General features: G+C 40.4%; 2 protein-coding genes across 3 annotated transcripts in view; one reads left to right on the top strand and one right to left on the bottom strand.

The window, feature by feature from the left end:
• lrpprc (leucine-rich pentatricopeptide repeat containing) overlaps positions 1 to 15,753 on the top strand; it is a 58,492-nt gene extending 42,739 nt beyond the window's left edge. The window contains exons 30-38 of the mRNA XM_026189310.2: positions 1,018 to 1,144; positions 4,569 to 4,657; positions 4,739 to 4,943; positions 6,843 to 6,970; positions 7,070 to 7,185; positions 11,193 to 11,267; positions 11,954 to 12,038; positions 13,092 to 13,234; positions 15,476 to 15,753. Coding sequence (XP_026045095.2) covers positions 1,018 to 1,144; positions 4,569 to 4,657; positions 4,739 to 4,943; positions 6,843 to 6,970; positions 7,070 to 7,185; positions 11,193 to 11,267; positions 11,954 to 12,038; positions 13,092 to 13,234; positions 15,476 to 15,541 — 1,034 coding nt within the window. The 3' untranslated portion in view covers positions 15,542 to 15,753. The remainder of the gene's footprint in view (positions 1 to 1,017; positions 1,145 to 4,568; positions 4,658 to 4,738; positions 4,944 to 6,842; positions 6,971 to 7,069; positions 7,186 to 11,192; positions 11,268 to 11,953; positions 12,039 to 13,091; positions 13,235 to 15,475) is intronic.
• Positions 15,754 to 17,395: 1,642 nt separating this feature from the next.
• On the bottom strand, positions 17,396 to 25,290 carry abcg8 (ATP-binding cassette, sub-family G (WHITE), member 8). Of its 2 annotated transcripts, none has more exons than XM_026190127.2 (13): positions 24,999 to 25,290; positions 23,040 to 23,141; positions 22,781 to 22,928; positions 22,298 to 22,536; positions 21,907 to 22,039; positions 21,121 to 21,390; positions 20,727 to 20,880; positions 20,335 to 20,439; positions 20,056 to 20,255; positions 19,187 to 19,263; positions 18,771 to 19,038; positions 18,537 to 18,664; positions 17,396 to 18,301 (listed from the first exon to the last, which is right to left on the bottom strand). In XM_026190127.2, exons 1-13 carry the CDS (start codon positions 25,041 to 25,043, stop codon positions 18,164 to 18,166), a joined length of 2,007 nt encoding a protein of 668 aa, XP_026045912.1. In that variant the 5' UTR covers positions 25,044 to 25,290; the 3' UTR covers positions 17,396 to 18,163. The 2 variants fall into 2 exon arrangements, with proteins under 2 accessions (XP_026045912.1, XP_026045913.1); XM_026190128.2 differs by having other exon boundaries at positions 20,335 to 20,436.
• Between the last annotated feature and the right edge of the window lie 6 nt (positions 25,291 to 25,296).

Below are 25,296 nucleotides of genomic sequence, written 5' to 3'. Positions count from 1 at the left end.
GGCTAGGTAGGCTTGGATACCTTTTTTCCCTCTTAATAAATGAAATCATCATTTAAAAACTACAGTTTGTATTTGCTCTGGTTATTTTTGACTGATCTTCGATTAAGAAATCTGCAAAAAAATCAGAAATCGGGAAGGGGTAAGTATTTTTTCATGGCACTGTATGTATTGCACCTGCAAAACAAATTATCTCCAAAAGCATCGAAATGTTTTTCTTTGCTCAACCCCAGTTAGCATCTTGATAAATTACAGTCTGCTACACTCTTACGTGGGATTCTCTTTCCTAAGAAAGTTTTTTCTCCCCAAAATTGAGCATCTAACTTTCTGACATGTGGGGTTTTTACCTGCCCACCTTTTCATTTTGCTTTCTGCTGATTCATGCTGTGTAGGCATGGCATTTTCCTCTTGACCCAGCATTTTTTTTAATTGTACTATTGGTGAAATCTACTGAGTGCCAAGCCTGCTGATTCATTGAGGGGGGGAAAAGAATAAATGTCAAATTATACTTGAAATGAAGTAGTTCATATAGCAGTCTTGGGTGAATACTGTTCAAAACAGATGCGCAATAAAGTGCCTGCTGTCATAGGAATGGGTCAGGTTTAATTACTGTTCAAGTTTTAAGGCGGTCACAGACACTTTTGGACAAGTTCAAGGTATCCAAACATCACACACCTGGCCAGGTGGTTGATTTTTGAAAGATACATGTCAGAATTTATTTGTCATACTGCCTTCACCACAGTTGAAGAACATCACCTTAAATTATTATTACCTTTTAAACAATGTTTGTATGTAATTACAAATATATAATTTTTCCAACTACTTTAGATACTGCAAATACATGTTTTCCTATAAATATTGAGGAGAAATGGTAACATCATGTTTTACTATTGTGTGTTCAGATTAGGCTGTTCCAATCCATCAATACAAGGATAATCTTAAATTCTATTTTTCAGTTATCTCAGCCAATCTTATCACTCACTTTTCCCCTCTCCCTTTTTTCTTGCTTTCTTCCTGCAGAAGCATTCGGGATGCTAAAGGAAGCTGACAAAAAAGGTGTGGCACTAGGCCCCTCCCCCTACGACCACCTGATTCGTGCTCTGTTGGCTGAGGGATCTATGGATGAAGCCATGGCAGTCAAGGACATGTAGGTGCATTAATATCTTGATTTGTGCCAAAATCATCTGGAAAAAAGCATTAAAATATTACTGCTTATAGTCTCAGTTTATTGTCTTGTACGTATCCCTGGTTGCTAAAAAGACTTCAGGTTGTGCAGAAGTCTATGCGGACTTGTAAATGCTGCTGTGTTTAGGGGCTTAATGTCTAGTATGAAAATCATACAGTCTTGCACACAATGCAAAAGAACCCTTTTCATTTGTAGGTGTAATGCAAGTGTTGGTAATCTCACACAATGCCTGGATTGCAGATTTTAAATTCGCATCTGGAGGAATGTCACTGGTGAATTCATCTCCATCCAGCTCACAGTCAGCTTTGAAGTGAATTTGTATGATGGATTGTCAGTTTTATAATGGATCACACCCTAAAACATGCAGTAGGAGGGTTTTCCAATGCTGTCAGGTTTAGCAGTTTGGCGTGACATAATGCAGTTCTCTCCATACATCTGCTTTGATTTACAAGGAGTGGGTTTTAGCTTTTGTTTTAGAAGGGCAATCAGATTTTTTTCCCGATATCTAAGTATGATAACCAACTAATTGTGTTTAGTTTTTCCTTGAAAATCAACAGTAGCAAAACAAAAGGGATCCCTTTCCATAGTTGTTCATATTTTAGAAGAGGTAACATAAGTGAAATATCCAGCCCCTAAAGCAGACAGAAAGCATAGCAGTTTGTATTAAACTTACAATTCAACATGTAGTTTAATGCTCTGCTACTTTTCCGGTCACTCCTCAGCTGGTGGTAGCAGGTCGCCTCAGGCTAAATCTGCAGCTCCTCAGTAGACATGAGGATTACAAACTGATTGTGTGCTAACACATTCAGTTCTGCTGGATATGGACAATGGTTCTTACTAAGCCCTGAGAGACACACACACGCTTGGATATATAGATTAATTTTGGTTCTCTGGAAAGCGGGTGACTTTGTGCAGGGACATCGGTCTTCTTCCAATTAGTAATGTATCATGTGTTGTTGTTTCGTTCGTGGGCCATATCAGGGCTTAGGCCTGGAGACGAATGGATGGACAGACAGAGGTATTAAAGATGCGAGCTTAGCACAGGGCTGATCTTCTTCTCTGTTTTGTCTTTTATAGGTAATCTCCAACTTTCCCTTTTTTCTGTCTCCTTTTGTCCCTTTCTTTATATCACTTTCTTTCTGCAGAGGAGAAACACAGAAGCAAAGAGTTACGATAATAACATAATGACACACACTGACTGAAGAGCTGCAGTTACTAATTTGTGCTGAAAGAAAAAACATGTAAAAACATCTATTACACTATCAGTCTCTTCCCTGTTTCCAGCTCCCTACATGGTTCACTCTCTTATATTATGAGAAATAATCATATCAATTTTAGAGCCGTGTTTCAACAAGCACAAGGCAATACAAGCGATAACCCATCTCCAGTCTCTGTTTGAATTGGTTTATGGCATCCCTGCCTGGATAAAAGCTTAGTTTATCTGCGCTCTTAATGAGAAGTGAAATGAGCTGAGAGGAAAGTCGGGGAGAAATGGAAATGGAAAGGAAAGGATGGAGATAAAAGGGGCTAAATGGGAAAAGAGGAGTGAACAAGGGGAGGAGGGCTAGATTTAATCACGTACGGGGATAATGAAGACGCTATAGGCATTAATTCTCAGTGTGTGTGGGTGTGTTTGTTTTTGGGTAATCTGTACAGAATTGAGCAGCGGGGTACTTATGGTGAGATTAAGGGATTGGGAGAGAGTGATGATGAGAGAGAAGAAGAAGTGGGTGACGCACAATATCCCTAGAAGGAGAAGGTGAGAGTGTGTGTTGGGAGACAGCTTCTGGAGATTTTCTTCCACCTGATAAGAATAATTCTGACCCGCTGCTCAGTCTCCGCAGCAATCTGTCGCCGACCCTGTTACTCCTCCAATCTCCGGCGTGACCCTGTCACAGCGGCCGCCGGATGCTGCCCGGCCTGGTGTCGCCACAGTGATAAGGATTGCCAGCCTGATGCTCAATTGAGCGGGCAGATTAATCTGGTTGCAGGGGTATAATAATAAAAAGGGGGGGGAAAGGCAGGAGGCAAGCTTGATTGAGGTTTTAGTGGCAAAGAAATGAAAAAGAGGAGGGCTGGAGAGGACAGCAAGTTAGATGGACATGCGGAGTGAAAGGAGGAGGATTTGATGAGAGGGAGCAGCTCCCAGAGGAAGGAACATCACGTATACGACAACATCAATCAACCGCTTGATGTCTGCATTATTTTCAGGTCACAGAGAAGCTCAGACTTGTTTTCAATCAGATTTGTTCCTATTGTCTTGTCTGTCATATATCTTTCAGCTCATGCGTTTATCCCCTCTCTCTCTATGGAGTCTAACGCTTTTCAAAATGCGATGCCTGATAATGGCGGGGACGACACCGTCGCACGGCTATCGCAGATTATAAAGATGTGTTTTTAGAGATACAGTATCGGCTTTAAAGTTGGAAATAATGGACTTGCCCATAGCATCGTTCAGATATGGAACAAATCTGTCATGTATATTATGTATTTCTGATATCAAGAAATGGAAATATTAATAGAGGCATTATGAGAGTCAAATATCTTTAAAAATAAACCCAAACAGAAACACTGTGGCGATGATTTGCACATTTATCTTATTTTTACATAATTTACTCAACTACATATGTGACAAATTGAATTTTGTTTAGCAAAAAAGGTATAAATAAAATGTTAGTAGAACATTTTTCTTACAATGGGCAAAACAATATTTGTAAATTGCCAAAATCTCAGAGGCAGCTTTGTCTGAAATGGATAGCTTTGTCTGTTTTTGTTTATTACTTTCCAACTTTGTGCAAGAACATGAAATCTTAATTCTCTTCTTCATTGTCGTCTTCTTTTAGCGGCTCCCTTTAAGCGTAACCACAGCGGATAACCTGCCTGCTGCCAAGCATCCCCTTCTGTCAAACCAACCCCTCTGCATCTCCTCCTTCACTACATCCATGAATCTTCTCTGTGGTCCTCTTCTTTTCCTCCCATCTCAGTCTTGTTTCTCAAACTTTGTCTCCAAACTGCTCAACCTGAGCTGTCCCTCTGATATACTAATTTCTAATCCCATCCTTTCTGGTCACTCGCATTGAAAATACGAGCATCTTCAACCCTGCCACTTTCAGCTTGGCCTCACCAAGCCATACATAACAGCAGGTCGCTCTATCATCTGTAAACTCTTCCTTTCACTCTCGTATTTATCCATCTTGTGTAACTAATATAAAATTGGAAATTATTTTAACATTTAGTAGCTCACAATTGATGTGAGACAAACAAACATCATCAATCCCTTTGGCTGATGTATTGGTGCACTCCTAGCGTATTCTCTAGTTTGTCTTTTTCTTGTGTATTACTGTAGTACACCACAGATAACCAAGGAATTATTTGTCTCCCCTAGTGCTGAAACTCGGGTGCCAGGTTTCAAGCTGACTGATATTGCCAGCAGTTTACTCATCATCACACAAAGCAAGAAAGGCCAGGTCAAAGGTAAGAAATGGACATGCATGCTTAACACAAGCATATACATTGTTTTTTGTACACACAGTCACTTGTTGCACTCCTCCACAGAGGCTCTTGAGAGACTGAAGTCTATGCTTCAGTTGGACCATGTGCCCTCGCATCTTGCCATCACCAGGCTGGTTCAGGCTCTGGGTAGTCACGGCAACGTGGAGGGGATCCAGGATGTGGAATCACTAATAAAGAGCCTTGGTACAAGCCCCAACTTGTCCAGCATGGTGTTTGTCAACAACACTGCCCTGGCACACATCAAAAAGTAAGTTTATATGTGGAGATTTGTCAGTGGACCTGTTAGGTTCACAGCATGTACAGCTTTTCAGACATTCCCCAATATCTGTTCATCCATCACCACCAACGTGTAGTGAAATGTTTGGACATTTAGCAGGAAAAAGATGACTGAAGATAGGTTGCATGAGCAAAATGTTTCAACGCAGTCGAGTGAGTCTTTTATGCCATTTCGTAAGCACTGTTGGATATAAACAGTTTAATGCACTACCCCACAGGAGAGTGTGGCAAGATCCAGGCTGACACACTGTTAAAGTAAAAGCTTACAGGGCTGCCAGGGCGTTAAGTACAAATGGGAAACACGGGCATAATAGGATTATTCATGGGTTCCTTTTAATGTCATGAAAAGAGCCGTCCTCCGTTCCTCCTTTGTCTCTTCTCAAACTGCAGAGCAAAATAATAAAATGCATTGTGCATCAAAGTTTCATTGTGCCACTTGTGCATTAGAGCCGTGCGCCAGCTCGAACAGAGGCATCCCCGCGCCATCTCAGAGGGACAGCGAGAAGTGAAGAACAGCAAGGCGGTCTCACGCCTGATTGGCCATCGTAGCGCGGATCTGTCAGCTTGAACTCTGACCTCTGGGAGCTGCGCTCTGAGCCTCCGTGACACATGCTTCCCCTTTGTATCTGAGTCAAGCTGACTGGTTAAGAGCAGCGGCGGAAAAGCAAGCGGTCCCGGAAAGCGGGGCACCACATTTAGAGGGGCCCTTTGCTGAATTATTCAGACGGTCCCAGTCGCAACAATCAGCGTAGATATGTTCCCCCACCTCCAGACACTCACACTTTTATATATATATATATATATATACACACACACACGCACACACCCTGGAAGTTAAATATTCATCACGACTGGTGACGGCAGGGGGTGAGCAGGGAGCATAAAGTGTTAGTAGTGTAGCTGGGTTGCCAGTTTGAGTTGTTTTAGGTTTGTAATGCTGTGGTATGCAGGCTTTGTGTGGTTGTGGCAACCTCAGCAGAAAAACATTTCACAGAATAGGCGGGAGAAAGAGTGTGCACTCAGAGGGAGGCTGTAAGGGACAAAAAGTGAAACTAATATAATTTTAATATTACATTTTAGATATATTTAAAGTCCAAAAATGGCATTTTGGAGTTTTTGTTTGTTTTGGTTTTGTTGTCGTTTTATCGGCCACTTTATCCCATTCTTGGTCTCTTTAAAAACAGCTGTATTGGAGGTTTATGCATGTTGCAGTTTACCCATAATAAGTTAGTGCGAATTCAGAATGAAACCTGATCTTTTTTGAGGACAAATCAGGTGTGGAGGTTTGGTGGTGGTTGGGTGTGTAACAAGTCCAACTTTTAAACAAGGAACCTGCTTTCTCTCTAATGAACTTGGACAACTTAAATCACATTGTGAGGTTTAAAGTGTTGCATTACTTTCGAGTTTTACGCGAATTTCCAACTCTATATTTTTAGTCTTAAGCTCATCACAATAATAAACCATATATCCGCTCTCACTGGCGACTTATAAATGGAAGACTAGAGCACTAACAAGCCTGAAAGTCCCACACCATTACACCACCAGCAGCAGCCTGAACTGCTGATACAAGGCAGGATGGATCAATCCTTTCCATGTTGTTTAAGCCAAACTTTGACCCTGTCATCAACTTTTTGTTTTGTTTGTTTTTTAGTTTAGTTTTTTTCCCCAGTCTTCACGTTGTCCAGTTTCAATAAACCAGAATGAACTTAGCAGGTCATCTCATCCATGCCTATATGCCTTAATGCATTGTGTTAATGCCATGCCATAGGACGATTACATATTAGCATTAATGAACGTTTAGAAAGATATACCTTATAAAATGGCAGGTGTGTGAATATAACAGAAAATTTGTATCTGTCTCCCTCTGCAGTGATGATGTGTCGTCTGCAGTAGAGTTGCTGGAGGGAATCTACACCAGTCCAGACAGCACAAACCCCAGCATGTCCTTCGTCTTTAGAAAGGTTCTGGAAGCTGGGAATGACCATGCCATGGACAAGTGTAAGACATAAGCAGAAATATAAGGCCACAATCAAAGTAACTGATTTAAACTGAGTGTTGCTCAATAATCCTTTACCAACACAACATGTCGTTCTGTAGTGAGCGCTATGGCCGAGCGGCTAGCCAACCACTTTGCCTGCTACAGACCAGCTTCAGACCTCTTCCTCCAGCTGCTGGATATGGACAAAGTGGAGGACGCCAAATTCATGCTGGCTGTAAGTGTGTGTGTGTGTGTGTGTGTGTGTTAGCTCATAGGCTAAAAGCCAAGACATTTTGGTTTGAAGTGTCAGAAGTATACTTTTAGCCAAGTGTTGTCCAAAGGTATGTTAGATTTGGATTATTTATCTCCTCTGGCTTGGTTGTAGCCTTCTGTGGCTGAGATGAGCTAGAATACTCATAATTAATATTAGAGGGGAATTAGCTACCTTTCATACATCGATACATTACTTTTCTCACGTTACTTCAAAAAAATGTGCAAAAATAGAAATGAAAGAATCTGCTGTGAAAATGAAAACTTAACTATTTCTTATGGCCAAGTTAAGGTACCATTTAAGCCCTGCTGAGTTTTGTTTATTCAGCTTGGAATTGGAGCAAAATGCACATACTAAGTGATGTTCTTCATTTTTTTTTTTTTTTTTTTTTGTGACCACTTTGGATAAATTTTAAATCATATGGGGTGTTTCTGTCCCAGTGAGCGCTTCTCCATTTGACTGCTCTGTGCTTTTACATTTTAAATTATGATATCAAAGTAATTAAAATCTGCCAAAAGAGGGGAGAAAATATCAACAAGGGACCTTGTAGTGAATTTAGTCCATCACAACTCCCAGTTGCTTTCATCCAGTTGTCAGACCCCAGTGTTGTTGGAGAGGTTCTCCTGCCACATTCGTTCACTTATTTATCCAACCTTGCGTTGATGTCAGGAAAAGCTTGCCCGCTTTCCACCACTGAGTCTTGTGGTCTGAAATTTGCCTCCTACTCTTTCACTTATTCAACAGTTCGTATATTACAGCTCAATGACTTTGCATTGAGCCTGGGGATATAAATATGTAGCAGCTAGATGGGTGAGAGACAGGAGATGGATGGAGAGCATGGTGCAAAATAAGAGAGACAGAAATGAAGAATCGAAGGCCTGCAATGTACAAAATAATTGTTTGCCCAAGTTCAGTGCATCTCTTGGGACAATAATGGTCCCTTATTCGCAATTGGACACCACACCAGGTAGCTCTGCATGGAAGGACCTGGGAGGCTGTGTCTCCTTCTTGGTTTGATCCAGGGATCTTGCAAATCCTTAAAAAAAAACTCAATTAAAAAACAAACAAACTGTAGCATTAACACAAAATTAAATCAATGGGACACTGGTTTCACCTTTACACTGCTTCCCTGTTAAGTAAAACATCAAATCAAGAGACAAATAAAGTCTAAAATAGGCCTTCTCTGAAACATTTTGTCTGCACAGCAGCATAAGTTGCTCCCAAATGTTATCACTAGTCTGTGCGCACTGATGAATCCCCACACAAATGCAGATGACTCAAATCACCTTTATCTATATAGCGCCTTTAAAAACAACAGGATTTGACCCAAAGTGCTTTTCAGCTCTGGCAGATGGATTAACAATGCAAGTATACAAAAATACACAGAACAGGGATCACAGGTTAAAAACAAGTCTAATACAAACCCAGAAAACACGATAAACACATGTATATGCTAAGAAATGGATCAGTAAAAGGAGAAATTTGTAAACAAACAAACAATATTAAAGACAAACACATAAAGTCAATTGGAAAAACTAATAAAGTTTAAATCGCATAAATGGCACAGGATGGCTTAAAAAATAAGAGTGCAATTGAACAGTGACGTCCTCAGACTGATATAAGAAAGCAATGCATTAAATGGTAACATTCTTGCTTTTACCACATATTTTCCTTACTGTATTTTTCCTGTTGCAGTGGACCTGACGATAATAGGGGGGGAATCTCAGAAAATAGGTTGGATAAGACGCTATTGCAGAGCCTTAGAAAGTAATCTCACCTTTAATTTTTGAAGTAAGAGTTAGGCACTAAGGGGAACGTGGTTAGGAAAAATATCAAAGTACCATCAAAATGATCCTCATTTGTACCCCCTGAATAAAACGATTAAACATCAGCTTCACTTTAACCATCCAGAAGAATTAAAAGATGCATCAGAGCTGCAAGGCGCTTACTAGGGTGGATCAAATTTTCCACATATTTAAACTTCAAGCAAATTTTAAGACTGAAAACTGCAATTTTAAAGTCACTTTAAACTTTAAAGTCAACACTGATAATGATAGTGTCCCTTTTTGAAGTCTGGTGGGGGTGAATGATTGCTTGTATAGCGTATTTGATCTCAAGATTATAGTTTTGCTGTAAACTCCGGAAAACGTAACATTACAAGACTGTCTCATGGTAACATGTGCCGTCCTGTTGTTAAAGTTTGAGTTTGGTCTCACATGTGACCGAGGTTGAGCTACATGCTGTGGTTTGTCCCTCTCGTTTTCCTGACTCTCCCTTCCAAGCTGCTCTTCCAGGGTCACTGCAGGGTAGCTTCCCAACTCCTCCATCCCATAAGTGAAGCAGGACCACAACTCTGAAAAGCTTTTATGCAGGCAAGCACACTATAATGATGACAAGTATATCAGGAGAGATGGAGGAGAGGTCGATGGGGAGCGAGAGGGATGAAGTCATTAAGGAGCGAGAAAGAAGCTGTGAGGTGTGTGCGTTACAGTCTCGTCTATAACTGCGCTGGGAGAAGTCACTGAGGAAAAAGGGGAAGAATTCCCCAGGTATCCAGAGCTTTTAGGCAGTGTGTGTGAGCAGCAAAGGAGAAGGTAGGTCTGTTCAGCTGCGGCTTTACCACCGGGACTGTTTGGAGTAGCAAGGGAGGGCAAAAAATACAGGAGAGCGAATGAGAGCATGGAGCAAAGTTGCTTCAAAAAGTGAAGTAGCATAGTGGTAGTCTAATTGCCTGATTGTACTAAAGCTATTCTGCACTTAGTGACTCCAGAAGAAGGCAGGCTGCTCCGTGTCTGTGTGTGAAGCTGCGTGTTAATAGCCTTGCAGGCCATCCGCTTTTAATTCTGCGCGGAGCAGAGGAGGGAAATGTGTCAGTTTACGACTGGCTAGTAATCGGACCTCAACGCAGCTCAGCCAAGAGACTCACTCAGTCACAGAAAGGCAATCTCCTTCACAAACCCACAGAGTATATCATATGTATGTTTGCGTGTTTTCACAATAAGCAGTCGTTAACTGGCCAGTGACAGAAACATATCAGTTACTGGGGGGGGATGCTGTTTTTCAGTGTAATAGGAACTCAAAATCTGACACCCAGTTTACCAATTTCTCTGACAGTTCTTTAAAAAGAGCAACTTTAAGTGTGTCCCCCATAAAGGTGACCTCCCTGTACCATTAATGACGAGTTTTAACACGCTATAGATAAATAAAGATGCGATTTGACAAACATTAGAATCGTTTCTCAATGTATTTATGTGTTTTAAATAGAAATGGAAGAACCATACACAGCCACAACAGCCTTGGTCGCACACTTCAACCAGTATTTGTCACAAGTCAGCCAATGTGGTTATGTTCAGCACTCTTTCATGAGCAGGCTTTCCAATGGTATAAGATTTAACGTCACAAAGCTTTGGTTGATTATTTCTATGTTGTGACAAACACAAGTTGTCTGACTTCTTCAACCGCTAGGGTTACTCCTAAAAGATAAAGAGTTAAGACGCCTGTTTGTGGCGAATTATTTGCTGGAATCTGCCTGAAACTTTTTCACTTCTGTTTTGAATTCCTGTCATCAGCTCATCAGTGTAAATCGCTCCAGTCCAAGCTGCACAGGAAGCAGTCACGCTATGACCGTACTGATGTTTCCACTGAGTAACAGACATGGCCTTTAGTTGGACTTAGCGATAATTATGCTTTTTGTGAAGCTCTGTACCTATTAAGGTCATAAAGAAATGAGTAGTTATTAGATTCATAATTATCCTTTAACCTGAGTGTAACCCTGAGTGTGCGAATGTTTATACGAATGCTTGGGTGTGCTGGAGTGTGCATGTGTGTGTTTATATACTGTACCTATTTAAAAAGAAGACTGAAGTGTCTTCTTGACTTCAGAAAGAGTCGAGAGGATCAGCTGTCGACTATCACACTTAAGCTCTTATTTCTTTCTCTCTTTCTTTTTTGTCTCTTTTGTCCTAATGCAGCGTTGCAATGCTTTGGCTGAACAGAAGGAAGTGCTGCTGTCTTTTGTAACCCAAAAGGCTCAGACACCTGGGCAGGTAAGAAATTCTATCATTCGTGAACACATTATTTGTGACCAAGTGGGTTTCCTTAATTGTGGACTAATCAAAATGCAAGCTCTATGATATTTAACTACACTTCTCCTCTCAAGTGACTGCTGTAATCCTGATGTCTCAGATCTCTAAATCTAGTCTAAAGATTTGAATTTTTTTGACCCTATTAATGTTTACATTTGGCCACAATCCCCTTCAAGTAGGCCTCTCTGTGCACCTCTGGACCTTTCGCATATCTTGATATGTGTGGATTTTCCCCTGGAAGTCCAGTTCTCACCACTTAATAATCCCAAATGTCAATTTCTGAAGGCACTGGGATGTACTAGATTGCCTGAGCATCCCCTGAGTTGTGCCTGTGTACTCACCTTGGTGAAGTTGAGTACACAGAAATGCATCTACATTGATTTTTGTCTTTCTGAATGAAGTCTGAAATGTCAGAGAGGCAAAATATTCCTTAATATGACTTAGTTCAAATAGCCACACGTGGAATTAGGAACCTGAGCGTCTGCAGTCTGTTCCATGTTTAAAAAGCACACTCACTTTTGAACAGCATTATTATTTTTACCCATTTTGTTGGAGCATATTTTAATTTCTATTTTGTTATCGGGATATGAATCACAGTTCAACTCCTTACATGCGCGTCCTTGCATGTGTAATGTGTTTGTGTTTAGGTGGGTAAGATCAAGAACCTGCTCAGCTTGATTCCAGACTTTGCGGAGAAGGAACTGCTGTACCCATACCTGATGAAATGTCACGGTAAGATGCATAAACAGGCACTCGTTCTTACAGAAGAGCTGAACGGGTCTGGTAGTGCAGCATGCGGTTCACTGGACTGTAGCTAAGTCAACATTAACAGGCCCATTAACAATGCATCAGGTCAAGCTCAGGGTGTGTGTGTAGGAAAGCGTTCAGGGGTTAGAACACATGTCCTCTAATGAGTTAGCTGTCCTGGCTAGCCTAGCGTGCTAATCTCAACACGTTCCACCACTCAGCTTTTCCCCCCTCTCTCCACCTTTTTGCTCCTGTCTACATTTTCTTGTCCTCAGTTTTTTTTTTCTTTTTTATCCTCCTCTCTTTGCTTTTACTTCACCTTCTCACCCACCAGTCCCCCCTTCTTCCGTACCTTGTCACACCAGAGATGAGAAGACATGACTATTTAATTAGCATTAGCTCGCTGGTCGGTCAAGGCAGCCATAGGGGAAGCAATTAGTGATGCTCTGCTCGCCTCCGTTCTTTGTCCCATCTGTGTACTTTTTCCTCTTTCAGGGCTTTTCTTTTTTCCTTTCACTCTCATTTTTTCACCTTTGTGACCTTCCCTCTTGGCTGCACACAACCACAGATATTTGTGTGCAGTTGTTTCAGGTTTGTCTCCCTAAAAATGAAAGTTACTGACCCTTTAATATTTTTTTTCTTGTCATAATTTTTAATGTCTATAAAACCTTATTTTACTGTCTAGCTGTTTTTAATTTGCACCTTGAGAATATATTTTCCACGGTGCCAGTGACTCCTCGCCTATTTCTTCCCCTATGTTCTCTTTTTCCACCTCCTCCATTGAACCAACAAACACAAGTAATAAAAAGAAAGTGTCACACTGCCAAGAAAAAAAGGAAAAAAATGGAAATGCACAGATAGTCAAATGTGCAGCGGCACTTAAAAATCAAATTTCTTGGCACCAATAAATTGCCAGGAAAATAACATGATTATCCCACCACACTGTCAGTTTTCTCTAAATATCCAAATTCAAATAAGACATGTTGCTTGTCTCATTTGTTGACTTTCTCCCTCCCACTCCCCACTTTCATCTGGCAGTTCTGGATAAGGACTTACCAGCAGCCAAGGCTTTGCATGAGCAGATGCAGAAGGAGGGGATAGTTGTAGACGAGCTGTCACTCAAACGTCTGGCTGTGCTTTACCGCGAAGCAGGAGAGACGGTGCCCTTCCCCGAGCCCCCCGTAAGTCTCCCTCACACACACACACACACACACACACACACACACACACACACACACACACACACACACACAGGAGATGCTTTGAGCAAACACTCGGATGCAAATGTGTTTGTGTTTTAACATTTTAGAGGTTTGATTAAATAAAATGAACCATAGATATGAAGGGCAGAAAAACTGCAGGAGAAAAGTTGCTCTTCCTTCATTCAGAAGATTCAGTTGTGAAGCTTTTGTGTACTCCACACTGTTGTACATTTCAAACTCTGACATAAAGGAAAAAGTTGTTGTTTTTTTAAGTGCCCTTAAACACAATTGATTTTTGGGTTAGAGGTGAATTTTGAATGATGTGTACAAAATACCGAGTTTGCATCAGACCTCCACAAATGACAATCTGGACCTGTGGAAGGAATTATGAGCAACTGCATTCATATTATCAACATTTTGGTTTGTGTTACCAGCATAAACATGGAAAGCATAGTTCACTACAACTAGAAATAAACCTAAAACAGAATTTATGATGCATTTTTAAATGCATGTTTTTTCTCTTTACATTTCTGCCTTTCATTTTAGGGTGAACACAAATTTTAACTAAGCAGTGAATTAACCTCTTAAGAAAGAATTGACAATGAAGCTCCAGTTGGCAAGTTTTCTTTAAACGTGACTTTTTCCTTATGTTTTGCCTCTGTACATCACCACAGTGGATTTTAAACCACACACTAAAGCTGTCATTGAAGTGCACACTGTCATCTTTAATTCAGGGATATGAGTTAGAATTGCATTAACAGTTTATGCCGTCACCGCGTTCTGTTTCCTCTCTTGAGATGCTCTGTTTGGCCTGCTGCACCTCACAGCTCCTAACCAGTGCTAGCACTTGTTGTGCTGGTGTCCTAATGTGTGCTGTGGTCTCTGTGTGCCATACTAATATGAAGGAGCAGTATGCCCGCTCAGTATACTTCAGCATGCCCAGGCCTGCAGCAAGCCTCCTGAAGCCATTAGTGTGTGTGTGTGTGTGTGTGTGTGTGTGTGTGTGTGTGTGTGTGTGTGTGTGTGTGTGTGTGTGTGTGTGTGTGTGTGTGTGAGTGTGTGAGTGTGTGAGTGTGAGTGTGTGAGAGAGAGAGAGAGAGAGTAAGAAATGGCGCCCCAGAGTCACGGAGTTGTGTAAGGGAGATGGTGTCACTGCAATAGCCACTCTTCTTTTTGGGTTCATAGTGTTTTTGAGCATTTCAGCACGATGAACATTTTTTTTAAGCTGATGTGGGTCTATTTTTAGCAGAGGACACACACACACACACACACACACACACACAGGCCTCTCAGCCACAGCACTTTTGATGCGCTGTCCCCTTGAGGCAGGTATAGGCCGGAGCCTTACCTTCACATCACTCACCTGCAGTATGAAGATAGAAGGAGAAAGAGGGGATGAAGGTAGAGAAGCTCTTACATTATTTACTGAAAACCAGGGTAGTTAAGTCATTGCTGGATTTTATAAACAGAGTAGAGGGAGGAGAGTTGCAAGGAGAGGGAAAGGTGAAGAGTCACAGAGTTGAGAAGTTTCTACAAATAAAAGCGCAGCTCCCGACGCTGGTCTTCATCCTCTCCGAATGTATAGAGGTTTGCATTTTCCGGCAGCCCGTTTCCAAAAAGAAATGTTTCAGTTTTATTTCTTTTTATTTCTAAACGCTTTGAACTTCGTCAGAATGTAGCCAAATAAGCCAACATGTGGACAAACCTTTAGAGGAAATAAGATATTTTTAATTAGGGTGCTCTGACCCCCTCGAAACTGTTTGAAACGCGTGCCAGGATCTCCCTCTCCCTCTCTGTAGTGAGCATGGCGATTTATCGGCATTAATTACTACATTAATAAGCAAACGTACATTGTAAGGAGCTGGCGTAATCTGCAGAAAAGCTCTCACCTTCTCCCCCTCCCAAAAACACCCACCACAACACTTTGTCTGGATCAAAACACTGATTAATTAGCCAGGAACAGAGGCAAAGAACGGAAGTGCGTGTTTGGGGAATGTGCTACAAATCCCTTATTTGTGTATTAATGGGGATTTAAAGATGAAACGAGACAACCTGGTTGGAGACTGGAGACTATTTAGACGGACCCAGGAGGGCTCCAGTGCCGCTTACTTTAAGAAAGAGGCGAGATACAAAACACGCCTTACGGTGTAAGGCTGCATCAGGTGAGCAGGTGTTGGGATGTTTGTTGCTGAATGGTCTGCCTTTGCTTTCTCTTTGCAGGAGTCCTTTAAGTTTTATGCAGACAAGCTGAGAGCTGCCAAAGCCCAGGCGACAGCGGAGGAATAAAGATTAATCATCCTCTCCTCATACCTCATTGCAAATCCCACAATTTTCTTCCTTTCTTTCTTTTTTCTTTTTTTTATATGAGTTGTTCAATCTGAAATGTTGAGTGTTGTAACTTTTGGATGCTGAGATTCTGTCCACTGCGGTATCAATACTGTTGAACATGTTGCTAATGTACAGAAGTATTTATGCTAATAAACAATGGTAGGAACCCAGACCGAGTGCGTGAGGTTTTTGTGCAATTTAAAAAGAAATTCTTTTCAAAATACCCAGACCACCTTGGGTGATGTTTTATGTCTTAATCGGGTGCAGCTCAGGGGACAAAATGCATTTACTCAAGAACAACCGTTTTCAAGGTAGTGCATCTTTTACTTTACAGAATTAAGTTATACCCACAAAACTTATAAATTCTTCAACATGTTTCAGGTGGATCTCCAAAACGACTGGAGCCATGTGTTGCATGAGCATTACATCACCAACGCTCAAGTTTCTGACTTGAGCTTTTTGAGGGCCTCTGCACAAGTTAAACACATAATTAAATGTAATACCTGTTTTAAAGCATGTGTAAAAACACATGAGTGAATAGGTTTTGTATTTGTCATATACCCTACATTATAATCTATGTACCCAAGCAACAATGTGAAGCTGAAGAAATGTGAAGACATGAAATGAATGGATGGATATATGACTAATTTTGAGTCAAAGGTCATAATTAATCTAATGTTGGGCTTTTTCCTCCTTTTTTATGTAAGGTCATTTCCAGCGGCAGGCTAGAAACAAACACAATTTGGAAATTTATGTTATTAAAGGTCCTTTTCAAAGAAGTGTTGAAGCTCGCAAATATATTAGTGTATGTTTGACTGTTTTTGCAATATTAAAATTATATTTCAAACACTGAAATGCTTGTTTTGGTCTTAAGTTTAAGGTGTGGCTTACATACTATATTTTCAGTGTTCGTGCACTGAAGGTTCCAGGTTTTCCCATCGCACATAATTAGCTACCATATGTTTGTGAATTGAGAAATCTAGCAGGGCCAGGTCTGTAAGTCTGAATTTTGAGTGAGCATAGAAAAATTTTGACTTTCATTGTCGTGTGTGAAGAAAGCTTAGGTATCAATAACAACCAGCTTGTGCAAGGTCAAGGGCACATACCGGGGTCCTGACCTGTTTTTTTTTTTTCCTCCCTTTTTTTGTTCAAGTGATTGGCAACCCCACAATTAGTGTACCTGTGACAGTCTTGAAGCCATGAAACAATAAAATAGGCTCAAACATGCCATCCTACACAGTCTGCTCAGAAAGCTGCATGTGTAGATACATTTTCATGCAAGACATGTAGCCATTGATCTGATCTGGGAGACATTTTGCTTGACTGATAGATGACCTTATGCTGTCTAACCCCAGCTCTCTGCAGCTCTCCTCTAATCGACATTGAACTCTGTGCTGGCCTCAGATATTCCCTAGATATTAATGTAATGCAATGCCCGCAGCCCTCTCAGAGCCAGGCCTTAGATAACACTCACTGGTTTTTCCCCAAGAAGATTGCGGGTTTGTTAAGGTCAGCGGAGCTCATTTGGAAAACAAATTAAGGTACAGAAGAAGGAACTTCTGATGTAAACCAGCATGTTTTCTAAGTTATGCTGATATATAAACTTAATATCCCCCTAATATTTCTGCATAAAGGAGCATTGTGTGTTGCCAAAATAGCCGTGATGCGAAGGATGATACACACCAAAAAAGAAAGAAAAATTACACTTCCAGTTTAATTTTCAAGCAGCTGCAGAGCTCCAGTGAACTCCATCGTGTAAGTGAATGTGAAGGCTGAGGATGAGTGCACAAACCAAACATAAACACGCAGAAGTGAGGCATTTTGAGACGATACTTTACTAATTTGGGCTCAAACCACGTTAGAAAAAAGATTTAAGAGGCTTTTGCACCAGTGCAAAAACTCACAGCTTACAAGCATTCAGTCTACACAAGAAGTTTTTTCCGAGTGTGAGTTGGCCTACTAAATTTCTCTTGGTCATCTTTCTTCAGTGCTCAGTATTCTGTCTTAATAATATGCTTAATAACTTCACATATACAAAAAAAAAGATAACGCTGAGAATATCGAAAATGGAACAAGCAAAAGCTGCAGATTGATATCTGCTAAAGTAGCGCTCTAATCATCTGCCATGCCTGGGAAAAAGAGGGCGAACGAGAGAAAAGTTCATTATTTTCAAATCAATGTTACGACAGTCCTCTGCTGCCATCCAGCAGCAGGCAGCGGCACTGCGACTCCAAACTGTTTCATCACCACGCTCAACTTTTTCTTCTGTAAATCTTTTTCTGTTGGCAGATTAAAACCGTAAACGATGGAAGCATTTTGAAATATTTCAGATGAGTAAATATAGTATTTTATGAATATTTTTCCCATTACACAGGTAAAGTTTATGATGCTGAAATTACAAAAATCTAAACATTTTAATCATGCATGCATTTTACTTTTATAGCATTTGAATTAAATGTCTAAAGAGGAATAAAATGGAAAGTTTGGTATCGAAACCAGCCGAACTAGAACCTCCCTTCCACTTATGCAAAATAAAAACCCTGATGATGTCAGAGGGCGTTTGGTTTTTCTCAGTTTTGTTCACCAGTCTTGACTGGACTTCTGCTTGATGAATTTTAGGGACAGGAAATAGAGCACCATGAAGCCCAGACAGACTCCAAGTAGGACCAAGTAGCAAGAGTACAGCGGGTACTGGTTCATGTGCAGGGCCTCCACCACCTGAATGACGTACAGAAAGGATTAGAGGAGAAAAATGTTCATCAAATGGATTTGTCCATTAAAGTAAGAATTAGCAGGTCCTTAAAAACATTAACAGTCCTGATAACTCTCTTATGGTCTGATTTGTTTAGTCCTATAAATCTTAAAGATTTAATATCTGTACAGATAATAGCAAACCTAACAGTAATGTGTAAACAAATCATAACTTTAGTTGAAATGATAGTGTTTAACTCACGTGTATGCCATCAACATTGATAGACATGTTTGCAATGGTGACGGAATAATCGTTGCCTCTGAACTGCACCTGCAGCATGCCCTCAAAACCCCAGCGCATGAATGAGGCATAAGAGAGCCATGATGCCACTGTGGAGACAAAAAACATGAACAAACATTAAATGCTGACCAGCTCATTTTTCTTTCCGAAGCTGTCGCCTGCTGTTTACGGTTTATAACGCAAATAATTCCTCACCAAGCCACAAATTCTCCAGGTTGATAACATAGCCTGCAGTCAAGTAGAAGACGGTGAACAAAGAATTGCCCATGAAGGCAGAAGTCTGCAGGGTGGGAAGCAAAGCAGCTACAAACAGAGCCATGGCCCGGCTGCAGTAAACCATCAGCCACACTAACAAGAAGTTCAGAAGGAAACGGTCTGGCGCCTTGTTAAGTCCTGCCAGCCAATAGATGGGCAGACCATAGACTAATGTGAACACACAGTGTTCTGGTAACTCCCCCAAAACCTGAAAATGGAGAAAAAGCATATATTCAAAAATACACGACAGTCAAGAATGCATAAAACATACTTGTAGTACTATTCAGCATACAGTGACTCCAGCATGGAACAAGACTGGCCCCTGCTGGAGATTCAGTTTTATCACTGGACTTTACCTTGGCAAAGAAGTAAGAGGTCACAGAGTACATGCCGTCCTGCAGCTCGTGGTAAAGCATGGCTCTCTCTGTGTGACCTGCAGAGAGCATTCAGTCTAACGACACTCAGTTCACAATACATGCAGTAGGATCAGCTTCATGAGCTGTATTTAGCCTCAGCCAGGCAGTTTGTTTTTTTCTTAAAAACTAAGATGTCAAAGAGTTGTATTAGGTTAGGGCATGAATATATAGCACAATGTCTCTCTACATAAATGTTACGATACTGGATAAAATGCAGTTTCAGAGATTTTTTTTAATTTTCTCTCTGCAGTTAGAGTCACAGTATTTAATTCTAAGTGAGCCTGGCATCATTTTTCTATCTTTTGGTGTCTTCTGACCTTGACCTGAATTAAACTTGACTTTTTATGGTTATGGCTAGACACCTCTACACTGTACATGTGGCTGGATGTCATAAAATTCAGGGTTAAAGAACACAAATCTGTCTGATAACTCTGATAATCTTTCCATTCTGAACCATCCTACCTTTACCTGCTCTGTTAAAGTGTTCATCATTAATTCAAAGAATAGAATAGAATAGAATAGAATAGAATAGAATAGAATAGAATAGAATAGCCCTTTCGTCATTGCGCATGTACAATGAAATTGTGGACATCTGCAAATGACTGCAAATGCAGAGGTCACAACTTGAAATGCCTTCAGTGATTTTTGCTTTATTTTAAACAGATAATTTTTTTATGATACTTATTACATGTGAACATTTATAACATAAAACACTTAAATAATTTAAAGTAAATGCATAGAGAAATCAAAACACAACCTCAGTGAGACTTATTACTGGCTTTATCCTTTCAAACTGCTTTATTACTCACATTTAGCTATGACGTCCAGCACCACAGCAAATGGGGTGAGAGCTCCGATCATGTAGAGAAGAGACACGGTGTCCTGAATGGACAGGCGGGTTTCTCCTGCCCCGTAGTAGAGAGAGCCGACCAGCAGCGACATGAGGAGGGCCTCGAAGCCGTGAACTAATAGGGTGACCAGGTCTCTGAAGTCATTATACATGTGACGCCTGATGAACAAGAGGAGAGAGGTCAGTGTTCATATTCAGTCACATAGATTTGAGTGCTCCAAAACATTCATGCTCGTACTTGATGAGGGTGTTAAACTGGTGTAGTTTGCCTGGCAGTCTGTTTTCATGCCTGGAAATAGTTATTACTTCATCTTCTTTTCTCTTGCTTGGCTGCTGAGGGCTGCTGTGTGTGGGAAAAAAGAGTAATGGATGGGTTAGTCTGGGTTTTAAAGGTTTGGTCCACAGCTTAAGCATGACCATAAAGGAGTTTTAAGCATCTACAACAGGTAATCACAAAAAACAGTAAATCCCTATATATGGAAAGCTGTAAGCAGAGATATTGTGGTGTTATTTCTTACAAAAAATACAGAAAATCTTATGCTTTATTAGAAAAATGCTGGTTCATTATCACTACTTACTGTTTAAATAAAATTTTAAAAAAGCCAAACTTTCACACAAAAACATGATCACCTGTCGGTTTGCGCTACATCAGTCCCAGCGGCTTTCCACATGTGGTCGTCAGTATCACGAACCTTTTCCATGAACTGCTCAGCCAGAACTCTGGCCCTCTCCAAACACTCGGCTTCTCGCTCTGGACTGCGCCGGTCTATACTGATCAGATCAACTGGATACACATGCACACACACACACACATAAAAGACACAGGACACCAACAACATGAGGCTTAAATAGGTTTAAAAGAATGAAAAACACAAAGAGATGTAGTATTTATCATTAAGATGAAAACAAATGCTTCTTTTGCAAAATTAGTGGTAAATTGTTGGGTCCCAGCTTTCCTTAAGTTACCAGTGAGCATGGGGAGCTGGGAAGAAGCACTTAATTCTCTTTTGACACACTTACTAACCATAGTAGTCAGAGGGGTTGCAGTATCGTGGGCAGGGGTGTCCCAGAGCAGTGAAGTAAGGCACCATCTCACGAGCTGCACCGCAGTAAACAGCTGAACCTGAAGACATCAGGACGACGAGGTCGAAGAGCTGAAAGATATCTGATCGAGGCTGGTGGACTGAAAGCAGGACCAGACGATTTCCCCGAGCCAGACGGGACAGTGTGATCACCAAGTTATGAGCGGTAAAGCTGTCTAAACCTGATGTGGGTTCATCCAGGATCAAAATACCTGAGAGGGGAAATAGACCAATCTATCACCTCTGTTAAACCCTGTTCTTTATATAACAGATCTTAACAGTATGAGCTCGAAAATAATAGAGGAATCATGATTGTTAAAGTCAGTAATTAGTCAAATGTGTTTGTTATTCACAGGAAGAAGTGTTACACTCGTGTCACTTCCCAGTAGTTTATAGATGTTCAGAAACGGTATGAAATACCCTGTTTAGAGCTGAAACATTTAAAACTCGCATAAACACAAAGGTTAAAAATGTTATATCTATAGTAACTTTAGAAGTTGCAATAAAAACAACATATATGACACTGATTACACTCAGATGCTAAATGGAAAGGAGGCACTGGAGGTGGGTTGCAAAGTGGCGTATAGAGGACATAATTAAAATAGTGTGCCATATATAAAAGCTGCTGCTTGGATTGGGACTTCAGTTTGAGTCATTGCCCTGTCTTAACAACATAAATGACAGTTCAGGGGACCACATTAATTAATCTCTGTGTTAATATCTCTCACCGGGGTTCCAGAGAAGCTGGACAGCTATGCTGACTCTCCTCCTCTCTCCACCAGAAACCCCTCTGATGTAGTTGTTTCCCACCCTGGTGTGTGCACACTGCCGCAACCGCAGCTCTGCGATAACATCATCCACCTGTGACAGACAGCAACCAGAGACACTGTTAGTCATTGTTATCTGGACACATACAAGCATTCTTATCATTTAACACGTGTTTGTTCAACAAAACCTCTGAAGAGTTTAAAAGGGCATGCCTTAACGAGAATGTGATAAACATGCTGACAACGGCTCTATTATAAAATGGATAAACAAGAACCTGCCAGTCCAAACAATCATGCAAATACTGTTATGGAAATAGTTTGAGTCCCATTTATTGACCAGTCTTAATCTTACCCTCTGGTCCCTTTGAGCCTGTGTGAAGTGAGTGGGCAACCTCAGTTTGGCAACAAAGGAGAGAGTCTCTCGGACGGTGAGGTGAGGAAGAAGCCGATCGTCTTGGCGGACGTGAGCGATGCTTTTCTTGACGAGCTGGGGCGTGTTGTGCTTCCCATTAATTAGAATCTCACCGGACTTCATGATGCCTCCTTCATCCCGACAAGTTATTATGTCCAGCAGAGACGTTTTACCACAACCTGAAAACATATTGAATTCAAGACATTCTCATCTTTGCTTATGTTCAAAAAAACAAACCATAAGCAATATAGAACCGGAGAAATGCATCTATGAGTCTTCCAAATTAGCAGATTTTCTACTTATTTTTACTTAACACATATTTATTCTTCAAGAAAATGCAGTTTTTTCTTTACTGTTCTGGTGGAACAACGCATATCTATTACTTTATTTAATAAAGCAATACTTCAAATCTTTGTGCATCACCTGAGCTGCCAATAAGGGCCAGCATCTGTCCGCTGTGGACAGTGAGGCTCAGCTTGTTGATGGCTGTCTGCTTATTTCCTTTAATTTCCCACGGCATTTTGAACTCTGACAGCCTCTCGTACCACGGGATCTGAGCTGCTGTATCCACCTGTGAACATAAACACATGTACACGATGAACACCTGCAGCATGTATACACATGAACCAGTCAGGAGCTTGAGAAAACTCATGTAAGATAAGAGCAGGTGACCTATAGTTACCTCATAGCAAAGGTTTTTGACCTCCAGCACATTGCAGCCTCCGCTGTAGGTGAAGTAGAGACTGCTGTCCTCCTCAGATGAGAATAACTCTCTGTCTTGATGCTGTTAATGCGAAGCAAGCAAGTCAATAAGTTTCATACAGACCAGGATACATGTACTAAATGTTTTTATATATATAGACCTATATATACCTTATAAACTATGAGAAACAAGATGTTCTTATTTCAAAGTTTCAAATCAGAAATACAGATATGCTGATTTTACACCACAAAATTGGGTTTAGTTAGTAACAACAAACAGTACAGTAGATAATAAACCTGTGGCCACACATTAGTTGGATGTGATTAGAAAATGTGATTTTGTCTTTTGTCATTTAGTCTTTTATGGAAAAAAATTGTTACACGCATTAACTTGTGTGTTTGATTGTCTACCTGCGTGTGTCTGTTTGTACTGTATGTGCAAATATCTGCCTGTGTGACCAGAGTCCAATTTCAAATAAACCCAATAGTTCAGTTGCAGAAGAAAAAAAATACAAATGTTCAAATTGAGATTAACAGCATCCTGCCACTTAATCTAGTTTACATGGTGTAGATTATAACATACAGTTCTGTTTTAAAATTAACGACTTTTTTAGCCACACATCAAATTTGATCATTTATCACTCATGGAAGCTTCTATAAAATAATAATGTACTGGCTGAAAAAAACAAATACATATTTGGTTTTTTTTACTGATTTTTTTTCATTGTATAGCAAAACGAGGTCGGACATCAGATAGATGTGAAAATGTGAGTCGTGAATGTAATAAAACAAAGAACGCAATTAATACATTTACAACCAAATTAAGCCATTAAACAAATGAGTGAAAAATAATTTGATATTTTACTGAATGTATAAATTAATGAGACACTTAACTGGGCACGATCAAAAATATGTTACAAATCCTGATTTGAACACTGGAAGGAAAAAGGACCTGGATTTCAGTGCTGTAACTGGGAAAGCTTGGTCTGAAACTGGTAAAAGCTGCTGGCAAGCAAACAACTTGGGTTTGCTGGGGTTAGCATATTTAAGCATTGAGTCTGCGTTGCCTTCTTAACAGAAGTTTATGCATTTCTGGCCATTTGATAGAAAACATTTTTTTATGCTTGAGTAAACGAAACCCAGCAGTGGACATGTTATAGCTAAGCAATAATAACTGAACAGGAAGCCAGTGTAATGACACCAGGAAAGGCAAAAGGTACCAGGTGTGATCGTGACCTTAGTGCCTACCAGACTTCATGTACTGAAGCAGTCTACTCTGGACTTAATGAGTTAAATAATTTTACAAATAACGTTAAATGGTTCATTTGGGTTCTCATTGCATAAACATCCAGATTTCAGAGCATTCTGGTCGCATTTTTAAGGATATTTATCTCGACAAAATGCATCATAGAGTTTGGAAATGTTGTCACTGCTGATCCCGCCGTTGCAACCAGAACATGCCCGATGCAGAAACTGACATAGGAGAAAAACAGAGCTTGCTAAACCATCTATCCATCCATGTGTTTTTCCAACCAATTATCCAATTCAACATTTCCTATTTGAAATTACAGTTTTTTTCTAAATTAATTTGCACTTAAGTGCATTCAGGGAAAAATTCCAGTTTTTCAGCAAAATGTTAAAATGATATATTAGGAAATCAATCAAATTCTTTTCTATAGATAAATAAGTTTGTTTTTTTTAAGAAAAAACAAAAAACCCACGTAAAGTAAAGTTTCTAGTACTGGTTGAGCACACTAGTGATCATAAATTGATTTAGGTTACTTCAGATTAGTTAATAAAATCCCATGTTATACTCAGTCAAAGAGAGGAGTTTAATGGCTGGTAGGGCTATAAATAAAGTAAAACAGCACAAAGTTAAGACCTGGATTGGTCATTTTCTTTAGGAGAGCTAAGATTTGCATATTTTGACCTGACAAACCTGTGAGTAGTCGTTTGTGTGTATAAGGTCACTGCCATTGTCCATGGTTAAAATTTGCAGGTTAGAGAGGTCAATACTCCTCTTTTCCTCTTCTGTTAGGGTCTTTATTTTCCTCTCTGTCTGCTGCTTTGTGTCTCCAGTTGTTCACGTCCTCCTGAAGATCTTCTCCCTTCTAGTTCACAATTCTTTCTTCTTGAAACATCTGAGTTCATGTCATGTCAGTTCGCCCTCTGCTTTATCCTGTCAGTCACAGCTTTTTTGGGAAGCAGCCGACAATACGAGGACTGAGTCCACACTG

This window comes from Astatotilapia calliptera, chromosome 13 (assembly GCF_964374335.1).
Source record: "Astatotilapia calliptera chromosome 13, fAstCal68.1, whole genome shotgun sequence".
Classification (NCBI taxonomy): domain Eukaryota; kingdom Metazoa; phylum Chordata; class Actinopteri; order Cichliformes; family Cichlidae; genus Astatotilapia; species Astatotilapia calliptera.
This window is presented reverse-complemented; position numbering and strand designations above follow the sequence as displayed.

Bases quoted from the DNA above. Each gene is read 5' to 3' on its own strand.
- abcg8 (XM_026190127.2), bottom strand. From the start codon at position 25,043: ATGGACAATGGCAGTGACCTTATACACACAAACGACTACTCACAG. The intron at 20,440-20,726 runs GTGATCATGTTT...TCCCACACACAG, and splicing joins GATGTAGCGCAAACCGACAG to CAGCCCTCAGCAGCCAAGCA. The intron at 18,302-18,536 runs GTGAGTTAAACA...TACGTCATTCAG, and splicing joins TCAATGTTGATGGCATACAC to GTGGTGGAGGCCCTGCACAT.